Raw genomic sequence first — 13,114 nt, 5'->3', positions numbered from 1 at the left:
AATTGGTAACACTTATTTGACAGTTACGGTGTTGACACTTTTTATTTTACATTTTACATAAAATAAAAAAAATATCTATGTATTCCATTTTACATCTTTATACGACGCATGCAAGCGGCTCAAATTTTTTTTAACAAGATTTTTTTTAACTCTTGTTTTGTTTTTTGTTTCTATTTATTTACATTAAATATTAATTTGTTTTGTTGTATAATCCACTTTTGCAATAATTATGTAACCTGTGACCTATTTGATTTAAAACGGATTCAGGATTTTTTATACTTTGGCAACTATGTTAACTTCGATCTCTGTCAATGATAATGACGTGCAACGGTAAGTAAGTTAGATGGACTGTAGTGTGTTACAATTACCAAATTTGTAAAAAGAGAGACGAAAAATAACGAAGAAAGAAACTCCAAATCCGTTTTCTATTTTTACTTAGAACAGAGGGTATCTCCTAAATATAATGATAAAGGTATGGTTTATCTCCAGTTTTTATTAGATTTCACTGTGACAGTAATTTTGAATAACTATATTATTCAAGTGAATTAATTATCAAAAGTCTTGTTCATATTTTTCTGTAAAATTAATGATATTAAAGTTAGCTGATATGTGAATTAGGGACATACCTCACTGGGACTCCATGGCGACGTAGCCAGCGACGTCGCCACGGCTACTCCTGGCCACCGTAGGTCGCCAAAACACGTCGCCAACAACGCCGCCAGCGATCACCACAGTCGCTCTCGTTATATAGACAGAAATGGACGTGGAAGAAATCGCACTGTTATATTATTTTTATGTACGTCGTAAAAATATTAAGCAGAAGAAGGAAAAAATATGGGTACATCCTTTTATATCAAATCGAAGCCAAAGTGGTGTTTTTGTCAAATTATATGAAGATTTAATGAAATATCCCGAAAAAATTTTCAATTACGTGAGAATGTCAGTGGCATCATTTAATGAATTATTGAGCTTATGTCGGGATGATCTGACTAAACAAGATACTGTGTTAAGAAAATCCGTGAGTCCAGAAGAAAAACTCTTTGTAACATTGAGGTAAGTAAACATTTATTTCTAATATTGTTACATTTAAACTATTACACATTAAATAAAATTAAGTAGAAAATTTAAATTATTTATAAGTCATATATATCAAGAATTGATGATTCTTCGGAAAAATTGGATACGGATGCGGGTGACTGGTAGGAAGAATGTGGCATTTCAGATCCTCCAGGACGAGAAGAATATCCAAAGTGATGAGTAGAATTATGCACTTGTTGTGATTGGGACCACGAACTTTGCTGATATGGGTGTCCATAAGTCCCCTGGTGCCCATAACTGCCCGGAGACTCAATATTACGGGTGGCATTGTCAAGCAAGGTCATCATTTGAATCCTCGTAACCATTTTTTTTTCTTGAGGTACTTTTTTTAGGGTACCTAACAAAGATAGCAAAAATAGTCTATCTTCGTCCTCACTATTGTCCTCATGTTTTTCTCTCATTTCAATACTTCTGTTAAGTGTTTCAAGGAATTTATCCTTCTCAGGTTCTGTAGTGGTATCTTTTGTTTTTTTCCTTTTGGGACATCGTACCACCTCCCTGTCTGTTTCAATATTCTCCACAGATTCGTCACCAGCAACGTGCTCTGGTTCCTTAATAGCTACCACAGGTTTTAAAAATTGCAGCTGCTGGAAGAATACATATTAACTTTTTCGTGATCCACCACCGGATCCAGATTTTAAATTTTTTTGTCGACTAACTTCCCTTGTATAACACCCTCGTATACTTTTCCACTTTTTCTGTAAAGCAACACCTGAAACAAATGAAAATTTATATATAATAAATATAGATGATAATATATTTATAATATACATAATAGATAAAAATAAATTGACGAGATAATTTAATTATTTTTTTGTTCTAGGTATCTTGCATCAGGATGTACGTTCAAAGAACTCTATTACAACTACAGACTTGGTTATACAACGATTTGTACTATAATTAGAGAAGTGTGCGACATAATATGCCAACATCAAGAAAAATTTATAATTATGCCAAACACAGAAAACGATTGGGAAACAATTGCAAATGGATTTGAAAAAAACTCGAATTTTCCACATTGCATCGGTGCTATCGACGGAAAACATATCAGACTAATTCAACCGATAAATTCCGGATCGCTGTACTATAACTATAAACATTACTTTTCCATTGTTATACTTGCAATATGTGATGCTAATTATAATTTCACATATGTAGATATCGGAGCGTATGGAAAAAGCAGTGATTCGGGAATTTTCAAAGAAACTTCTTTTTACCAGAACCTTGTTAGCAATTCTCTAAATATTCCTGAAGCCAAACCACTAGAAAATGGTGACTACATTCCATATACGGTAGTAGGAGATGAAGCCTTTGGTTTACACGAAAATCTTATGAGACCATATGGAGGACACAATCTTAGTTACAAGCAAAAAATTTTCAATTATCGTTTATCCAGGGCGCTCCGTTTCATTGAATGCACATTTGGTATATTATCCAATAAGTGGAGAATATTTCATAGACCATTGAATGTACATATAGAATTAGCAAAAAAAATAGTAAAGACATGTTGCATTTTGCACAATTTTGTACGGTCAAGAGATGGCTATTCATACGACGATACTTTGACGATACCGGGGTTCCAAACTGCTACAGATCAAGAACGAAATAGAGGAGGTAGAACAGCACTTACATTTCGAGACAAACTGGCAGAATATTTTGTTAATCACCCACTACCATGGCAAGAAAGAAATGTATAATAGGTATATAGGACTAATTGTTAGGAAAATATTTAATAACTTAAGAATCCGTCCTCTAATTATATTATATTTTTTATTATTACAGATTATACCTAATATAATAATGCATGATAAATCTGTAATAATATGAAATATATAATTAGAGCACGGATTCTTAGGTTAGGAAATTTTTTTCTTGGGTTATTACATTATAATTAACATATATTATAAATAATTAACATATATTTTATGTTATAAACTGGTAATAAATCATTGTACTTACATAGTTGTTTTTTCTCTTGGTTACTCATTTCTTCTTTATTTTGAAAAATATTAACTAATTCCTCCCAACATTTAATTTTTAAGTTGCGATCTGAATAATCATTTGACGCACTGTTCCACAAACATGGTCGATTTTCGATTTCTACAATAAATCTTTCTGTATCAAAACTCATTTTGCTTCCTAGTTTTCAAAGTAGCGACTGGTTGGCGACTGAATGAGTGACGGTACATATACTCTCGTTTATATTGCTGGTATCGTCGCCAAGTGGCCAGGGTAGCCAGTCGCCACAAGTGGAACTGTAGACACTGGCGACGCCTCCAATTCGGGCCCGTCGGGAAGTGGTCGCCAAGTGAGGTACCTGCCATTCGTTTTAAAAGAATTAATTGGAAACGTCGCTGCCTACGCCGCCATGGCGTCCCGGTGAGGTATGGCCCTTATGGTATCGATATTTGTGTGTGTAGATATATGGCGATGTTCTAAATCCCGACATGCACCTCCCAATAGCCTGATAAGGGGCGCCTATATAAAATAGGAGAGGTGTGAATAAGGTATACCTAAATAAATACCCATGGATCAACTAAGAACATGGTATGGGAACTGCTGCTATTTCATTTTTGTAGATTTGTCAATTGAACATAGCACAGACACACAAACACATCACCAAACACACATACAAGCCCTAATACGGCTTTTATGTGTGTTTGGTCAATAAGTAAATCACAGACACATAACTTACTCGTTATATGGTCAGATTCGTTTTGCAACTACTGCGCTCCCTAAACCCGAGCCAGGTGTAATACTATCATGCCCAGAGGATGCATGACACGAGGGAGACAGTGTTGCCCGAGAGATCTGACAAACTTTGGGAGATTATAGCGTTAGTATTAGCCAAATAAGGATGCCTGAGAGTATTTCATCCCAACTCGTGGGAACAAATTTGGATAATGAGATAAAAACCCAACATACAACCCACACTACGATGAGAATAATTAGATCGACTCACGGTTTCTGTATTTGTTTCACTATACTAAAACAATTTTTAATTAAAGGTGATTACTTGGCAACATCGCACTTAACAAAGCGCTTAACGATAACTTTTCAATGAAATCATATTCCACTTATCAATTTTACAGAGGCGTACCAAAAAAAATTTTAATTATTTATTTAAACACATAAGTAATTACGTAAAAATTAAATCTAAGATCGATATAATTATCAAATTATCATTTGTATTTTGACAGATATTTTATAGTTGTCTAACAAATTAAAGTAAAATTTTATTCTTATTAGAGAGTACCTAATACAGAACTTCAAAAAACAGAGAACTTTGGGAAATAGTTTTTTTTCATTAGACTAAACAATCTGAAATTTTAACATACGATTTCGTTATTACACATCATTCTCTATTTGTAGAATTGCTGTGTGCTGTAAACGTTATATTTTTTTAAGTTATACTTCTAAACGCGCGTTAGACGTTGGGAATTTGTACGGGAGTGAATCGGCAAAATCATTACATATGAAGACTACAGGGAAAAAATCAGATATGTCAAAATTTTATAAAACCGAGAAAAACGCATATTTAACTTTGAAGACCATAATGTGTCTTACATTGAAACGTATAATAAAACTCGGAAGTCAAAATTGCTCCATAAAAACACATGAACGGCATTGCACTGTTTTTATTCAGAAAAATGTGTTACACTCTTTAAAAATCCAGGAAATTCTTGTCAACCGCAATTTGTCCATTGAAAGAACCAGCTTAGTCATCTGAAAGAGAAAATTGTCAATGCTTTCAATAATGAAAATAGGTTTCATTTTGATTAGTATTTCTATTGTGAATGATAGGTAATATTAAATACAGCAAAACCTGTTAATAACGGTCACTAAAAATGACAGAACTATTGGCCGATATAAAAACTAGCCGGCTAGTACACGTGGCCGGTTTTGACAGGTGGCCGTTAACACAGGTTTTACTGTAACATGACTCGTTAAAGATCCCTACCTCTGGTTGGAACACCAGGGCATTCGTCAAAATTTTCCGTTGGTGGAAGCGTGCTCCGGGCGTCGGTGTTTAGTTTTAATCGCAGAAGTAGATCGACGGCGACGTTAAATAAAGAAATAAAAAAAGAGTAATTATAATAATAATAATTTACCTGTTACGACTAATTATAAGGTAAGACGGAGAAAAAGTCCACAGCTGCAGGACCACAGAATCTCATAAGGCTCATTAAATGGCTGTGCTTGGCTTTTGAAATTGCGAGGGGTCCTGAAATAACATACAGGGAATAATATTATAATTTTTTGTGATACCTTATACCTTACCTGAGTAGGCTGGTAATGGTAATTCAAATTCTCCATTCTTCAACTCCGTAGTTGTTAAGGTCATTCGTTGTATTGTAAGAAGATCGATGATTTATAAGTCGACTGTGCTCTGATGTGACAACAACCTCTTTCAAAACCTGAGTTTTGAAAGGACATTTTGGAACATACTTTTTGTCCAAAAATGATTTTCAGTCCAAAACTATTTTTCGTGTTACTTTCACGACGATGAATGGAGACGGCTTTACGCGGGACCCCTTGATCAGGTCTCTAAACCATTTGGTACTTCAAAAGTAATTTTTAGATTCCACAGTCCAACATTCTTGTCACATTTTAAGTATGAATGTCCACGGATGGGATATGTAATTTTTATTTCACGAAGCCCATGGATTTTGTTGTTTACGATATAATGTATTAATCGAAAGATTGTGAAATTAATGTGTGAATAATGCGAACTTTTTATACCTGCCTGTTTATATTTTTACAAGAAACAAAACGAGTCTTTCTATTACGTTATGTTATATCAATGCATAAATGTCTTGTTGAACCTTTAATCATTCAGAAAAATAATTATATTCGATTTTCACAAATGTTTGTTTTTACAAAAAAACTTTCTGTTATTGAAACACGCATTGTTTAATAATAATTTTTAAATCAATCCAACGCTATCTACCGTGAAACTTCATAACTGACATATCTGGTTCTTTCACTGGACGCATGGACAAAGCTGGTTTTTTCCCAGTACCCCGAAACTTTAAAGTGTAATTACTCATGACAAGACTACTTTTTACCCTGTACGATAGAATAAAAATCTGAAATTTGAAAAAAATTGACATGTCTGGTTTTTTCCCTGTAGTCTTCATATGTAAGATATAGACAAGAGAGAGACAGAAGATATATTTTCTCTCTCTTTCTCTCTCGAGAATAAAAATGTTCATTTTGTAAATATATTTAATATTAAATAATATTATTATTTTTTCACCTTCAATTAAAAATTGTTTTAGTATAATCAAAGTATTAGAAAATGCATTTCTGGAGTTAAACAAAGAGAGAATAAAGAGAGGCAAAAAAATTACCGAAGGTAAAGAAAAACCTTGGAAATACCTTTAATAGTAACAAAGGGTTTCTAAAACACCAAGAAACTCTAACGAACCGAATTAGTCATTTATAGCAATGTCACAAAATTACTTAGTGTGGCGTTGGAATACAGACATCATCCTGATACCCAACTATATCATCAAGCTTAGTAGACCTGACCATCATCAAAATAAAAAATGTAGTGAATGAGGCTCCTATTGACAGACAGAATCAACTCTTTTAGTTCCATAAAACATAGTTTGCAATATATTTCAGAAATGAAAATGAAGGCTTCACAAAACTATTTTTTGTTTCAAAAATTTGATTTTTTTATTTTATTTTTAAATTAATTCAAAATGTGTGGATCTTCCAAAATATAGTGCAATCATTTCTTAATATTTTCTACTTTCCAATTTAAACGCATCCAGAAAATGATCAGAAGGAATCATAATGTTATAACGAGGTATACTTAAATACTGTCTTTATTTATCATTAATTTTTAGATTACAAGTAAAAATCAGGGGGGACCATATATGGAAATGGTTTTCTGTGGTTTTTTAATATTTTTTATTGGATCTGAAATTGGACATCAACTGCAAATTGAGGTAAATAATTTATGCATTATTTTTATGAATTTGTTTGCAAATATAATCATAATTATTATTTTTTTAGAGCGAGAACTTGTTCAAAAATATCTTGCAGTTTAAATGGTATCAGTGGAATAATACAAATTGCCAAATGTTTATTATATTACTGTTGCAAATTCAGGATCCAGTAGTATTTAAATGTTTCGCATTTCCTTCTATAAATAGAGACTTATTACTCAGGGTAAGTTTTCGTTGCCACTTATATTATTTAGTTATATTTGGTCCGCTTTCGAGTCCGCTATTCGAGTTTTTGCACATGCAATACTATTCAATTTATATGAATTCAATCAATACGGTTGTGTTTTCTTTCTCAGGTATAAGCGATTTAGAATCAATTTCTTTTGCAGTTTGGGTTGTCTCCATATTGTCTTGCTGTTCTATCTCTGACGTTATCCAACTTAATTTAATATTTTGGATGACCAAACCCGCTTCAAATATATCATTTAGAGTGGCATATCTTATTCTGAAGTTAAACAGTAGATATCAACTTAAAATTATCCAAGTATACGCTTCAACAACAGAGCATACAGACGAAGAAATCGAAATATTTTATGATGATATATCTACTGAGCTTAATGATTCTCGTACTCAATTTACAATTTTATGTGGCGATTTCAACGCAAAAATAGGTGTAAAAGAAGCAAAGCTAGAAACATCGTTGGGAAAATTCGGTTCCCCAGGAAGAAATGTCAGAGGAAAAACGCTACTAGGATTCCTACTCCAGAATAATTTATTCAACATGAACAGCTTCTTTTACAAAAAAATGCACAGAAGATGGACCTGGAAAAGTCCAAACGGTAGAACAAGGAACGAAATCGACTACATCATAAGTGACAAAAAACAAATAATTAAAGATGTAACAGTACTCAACAAGTTTACCACAAGCAGTGACCACAGAATGATACGAGCGAAAGTGCAAATTAGCACAAAAAGAGAAAGAAACATAATGATTAAAAATAAATCCCATGGTATCTGGACACCCCCATTAGATATCAACCAGTATCAGGCACATATCAATAATAAGCTACTACTGCATGAAACCTCCGAAAACGATCTTAACGACTTGAATAATTGAATCATAAACGCCTTACAAGAAAGTTACCGAGTGCACTGTCCTAAAAGAAAATCAGATAGTAAAATAAGTCCATATACTGAAACGCTGCTAGATCAAAGAAGACAAATGAGAAGCGATGAGAATGCAGACAGCCACACTCTAACAGAAATGAATAAAACTGTTTCGAAGGCAGTCAGCAGAGATTTAAGAAAGTTTAAAACCGATAATATTAAACGTACTATACAGGAAAATAACAGCTTAAAAGTTCTACGTAGAAAGCTAACGAATGGGAAATGCGAAATCCATAAATTAAGAAACAAGCAAAATGAAATAATATCACGTAGAGACGAGTCAATACAGGTCGTCGAAGAGTTCTACGAGGAATTATATGGAAGTAGACGAGAAGATCAAACAGGAATACAAACAGCCATTTCAAAGAAGATCATGAATCAAGGTTCCGAACTAATGCCAGAAATAAATGTAGATGAGATTCGACAAGCGTTAAGAAAAATGAAAAATAACAAAGCCCCAGGAGAGGATGGAATTGTAATAGAATCTATCGTAATTGGAGGAGATATGCTATTAAATCAATTAAGGAAACTGTTTAATCTATGTTTGCAGCAAAGAGAGGTGCCCAAATAATGGAACAATGCTATAACCATTCTTCTACATAAAAAAGGAGATAGAACGGACCTAGAGAATTATATACCTATTAGCTTATTGAACCACATATACAAGCTCTTCACTAGGTTAGTGACATCAAGATTGGAGAGAAAATTAGATTTCTACCAACCGAGAGAGCAGGCAGGATTCCGATCAAATTATAGTACCAATGATCACCTCCATACAGTAAAGACGCTCATTGAAAAATCTATAGAATACAACAAACCTCTTGTCCCCACTTTCATAGATTTTCATAAAGCGTTCGACACGATTGAAATAGACAGCCTTATAGAAACAATGAATGACAGCAGGATCGACTATAGGTATAGTGAACTTATTTACAATATTTACAAAAATGCCACTATGACAGTTAAGATACACGATAAAACCCGACCAATAAAAATAAAACGTGGGATAAGGCAAGGAGATACATTGTCACCGAAATTATTCATAACGGCATTAGAGCAGGCCTTTAAGATGGTCAATTGGGACCACAGAGGAGTAACAATAGAAGGCGAAAAACTTAACCATCTCCGTTTCGCAGATGACATTGTCCTTATCACAGATGGTTTAGGAGAAGCCACAGATATGTTAAATGAATTGGACTTTGCATGATCGAAAGTGGGCCTCAGAATGAATTTGTCCAAAACTAAGTTTATGACAAATATGGTCCCCAATAATCATTTAACTATTCAAAACAAAGCGGTAGAACTGGTGGAGAAATATAAGTATTTGGCTCACGAAATAAGAATTAGCAGGGATAACCAAACATGCGAAATCCAAAGACGAATTACTTTAGCGTGGGCATCCTTTGAAAAACTGCGAGACACATTTAGGGCCAACATACCAATTAGCCTCAAAAGAAAAGTATTTGACCAATCCGTATTACCGGTCATGCCCTATGAGGTGGAAACTATGACTCTAACCAAGACTACAGCTTTAAAATTGAGAGTGGCACAGAGACGACTGGAACGATCTATACTGGGAGTGACGTTGCGGGATCGAATAAGAAACGAAGATCTGCGAAGAAGGACGAGTATTGCTGATGTTGTGGAACGCACAGCAGAACTTAAATGGAATTGGGCAGGCCATGTAGCGAGAATGAATGACTCACGATGGACGAGTAAAATTACACATTAAATGCCAAGAGCAGACAAACGTAGTAGAGGAAGACCACCTACATGTTGGGCTGACGACATCAGGCGTATCACGAAAAATTGGCAACAAAGAGCATAAAATCGCAATGAATGGAGGAGTTTAAGGGAGACCTATGTCCAGCAGTGGACGTGATAAATGAAGGCTGTTATTTTTCGTAGCGTAAGTACTGCGCTCTTCATTTCACTTTATTCACTCATTTTTAAAATGTGCTTCCAAGTTTAATGTCACGCTCCATTTGGACGTCCTTTTATCCTCATTGCCAATTCCCGATATTTGGGCATGGATAGCATTTCTTTTTATTTCAAGACTCATAGCGGTCTGCTCTGTAATGAAACTTGGCTACGAGCCTTGGTCAATCAACGTTCTCATCAACTGCGAGCTTACTTTTGAGTATCTTATTCATTCTGATTACTTGGACAGCTCACGGTATTCGTTCGTCTCCTTTACGATCAATCGTAACTGTTGTCACCTCTGGTACCATTAGAATTTGGTTTATTTTAGAATTTCTTCTGTTATCATACCGACCTTTTGACACATTCGAATAAAATCCATTTTGTGGCCTGTTTTCAAAATATCCTCTGTTATCATAACGACGTTCCGCTATATATACTTCCTTTTTGGGTAGTAGACATCTAACGCACTTGCTTTTCCTTTAAAATTTTATTTTTTTCACCAACTTGTAGACTTTAAAACTTCGTTCATTTAAACAGTTTATGTTCTTCATGACATATTACATAGGTTATCTTCTTCTTTGCCTGTTGTCTGTGATCTGACCTTTTTCTTTCAGTTTCTAACATCTCTAATATTTGGAACCTTTGTTACAGGAATTCCTGTGTTGACTTGTCGGAATGCCACTGCTATCTTGAATTGACGTTTCATATAATCTCTCGGTTTTCGTGTTCCACTTTAACATGTGAAGATTATCCTCATGCAACCTATTCTTGACAATTAAGCACAGACATTATTGCCATCAATGTTTTGAAGCTCACTTTTTAGATGACTAGAGGTAATATTGGGGTTTTTTAATGCCCGAAGGCGAACAAACGTGTCATGTATCGATTGTGTTGCTCTTGTTGGATCAGTGTATCTTTTTCTTACATCACCAGTTTCTTGAAAACGCTGCCATAACCCTCCTACAGTACTTTTGGTAAATTGTACAGCTTTTACGTCGCGAATGTTTATATCACTGTATCATACCATTGCTTTTCGTAGCTGTGTTTCACGATCAAGATGATTTCTTTGCCTGTTAACTTAGTTAAAACCACAATAACAACAAATTCTAACTACACTTGCAGCAAAAATTGTACTGAATATACTTTTAAGTTGAAGAGATAAACTTTAAAAAATTTACCTTTTTTTAAGATCAACAAAAACACAAACCGATATGGTAAATTGTGATATAATATGTCCAACCAATAATAAACAAATTTTATTTTAACAGAGAACAAAAGAATACCTAAATATTCGCTTGAACACGTTAGAGGAACTGTGGAATTATTTTGACGATCAATATAATGAGATTGAATGAATCATTTAAAAGATGATAAGTATTTTACATTTAGATGTTACGAACAAGTACAAAGAAATACGTAGAAGTTAACAAGACGTTAGAAAAATTTGTTAATATTTCATACAAGTCTTTAACAAAAATTAGAGAAATAAAAATCAGAATGGAGAAGCTTCATCAATTATTGGAATATGACGAAAGTGATGAAGATGTATAAGGGGATTTAAAATTAGAGATATAAATTAGACGCATTAATAATGAAAATAGCCCTAGAGAATGAACAGGATGCGCTAGAAGAAGGGGAAATAGAAAGATATTACTTAATCAAAAAGAGAGTGCGGTCGATCATAAGAGAAAGTAAGAGATTGTAGGCGGAAGGATGCAAGAAAGAAAAAATAGTATTACCTCACGTAAAAATACTCACATTTGAGGGTAAATATGAATCACGGACAACGTTTCATTATTTGTTTGATCATTTGATACATAAGAACAACTATCGAATGTGGAAAAAATACAGTATCTGAAGACAAGCATCTGAGGAGAAGCAAGCAAAATAATACAACATTTCAACACCATGGAAGCAAACTACAGTGCTGCCTGGAAAATGTTGCAATCTAGGTACGATAAGCCAACGATGAATTTATTTATATTTATAGACAAGATACTTCAGGCTGCAAAGATAAAAGAAATTTCAAAACATTACAAGACAGTCTTCGCGAATGGCTAAAAGCGATTAATGGACTACATGTAATGACACAGTCCTGAGGTCGTCTCATAGCAAGGATAAGCATATATATATATATATATATATATATATATATATATATATATATATATATATATATATATATATATATATATATATATAAATTGTAAAACCCGCTGTTAGAAAACAGTCAAAAAATAAATCTTTCATCATATTGTTTGATTGTGTCAGGACAACTGAATTAATTTCATTATTTCTGTGGTGAATAGAAAAGAGACTAATATAAAAAATAATTCGTAAATATCTCGTATATGTATAAAAAATAGCAAGCAATAGCAATAGAATAGCAAGTATTTCATTTTAAATATCATAATATTTAAACTCTTTTACTGTTTAACAATTTACAGTTGCGTTCAAATCTTTTCAGTTGATTAAATTTTTCAGGTTTTTACAAGAGTTCATGGTTATATAGCCTGTTTCCAATCAATGAAGAAGCAATAATAACTTTTTGTGTAAATATTTAATACTTTGTGTCAATGTTATAAAAATAAAGTAAAATAAACAACTTTTACTTCAAATATTCCTTTATTTTTGTTAGGTATCCTAATTTATCTTGGGACAGATGGCGAAGCATACTCACTTCACTATGATTGGTCTAGTGGACTAAAGGTTCAAACCCCTGCTAAAAAACAAAAAAGTTTAAGTTGGGTATAAAATTTAAATGAATCTGCGACTTAAACTAGGATACGCTGGTGTATTGGTGGTTTGTTGATGAACAAGTACGACCACAGATGGGACCTTGCATCTCAGTGCTACTCATTTCATTTATCTTCAACGGAGAAGGATACGATAGGAGCTGTAGGACCCCAACACACTAAGAGATAATGTGATCACGTGTACGTAGATTTTACATTTTAAATGGGTTC

At 33.6% G+C, this 13,114-nt stretch overlaps 1 protein-coding gene across 1 annotated transcript; it reads left to right on the top strand.

Annotated features, from left to right (window-relative positions):
* The first annotated feature begins 382 nt into the window (after positions 1 to 382).
* On the top strand, positions 383 to 12,754 carry LOC140433449 (uncharacterized). Its single transcript, XM_072521449.1, has 4 exons — positions 383 to 472; positions 6,957 to 7,058; positions 7,126 to 7,281; positions 12,633 to 12,754. Exons 1-4 carry the CDS (start codon positions 464 to 466, stop codon positions 12,687 to 12,689), a joined length of 324 nt encoding a protein of 107 aa, XP_072377550.1. The 5' UTR covers positions 383 to 463; the 3' UTR covers positions 12,690 to 12,754.
* The last annotated feature ends 360 nt before the right edge of the window (positions 12,755 to 13,114 follow it).

Source organism: Diabrotica undecimpunctata, chromosome 2, assembly GCF_040954645.1.
Source record: "Diabrotica undecimpunctata isolate CICGRU chromosome 2, icDiaUnde3, whole genome shotgun sequence".
NCBI lineage: Eukaryota > Metazoa > Arthropoda > Insecta > Coleoptera > Chrysomelidae > Diabrotica > Diabrotica undecimpunctata.
This window is presented reverse-complemented; position numbering and strand designations above follow the sequence as displayed.

What these genes read in the sequence shown, in the direction of transcription:
- LOC140433449 (XM_072521449.1), top strand. An exon ending in GACATCAACTGCAAATTGAG is followed by an intron (nt 7,059 to 7,125) that starts GTAAATAATTTA and finishes TTATTTTTTTAG; the next exon opens with AGCGAGAACTTGTTCAAAAA. An exon ending in ATAGAGACTTATTACTCAGG is followed by an intron (nt 7,282 to 12,632) that starts GTAAGTTTTCGT and finishes TAAATTTTTCAG; the next exon opens with GTTTTTACAAGAGTTCATGG.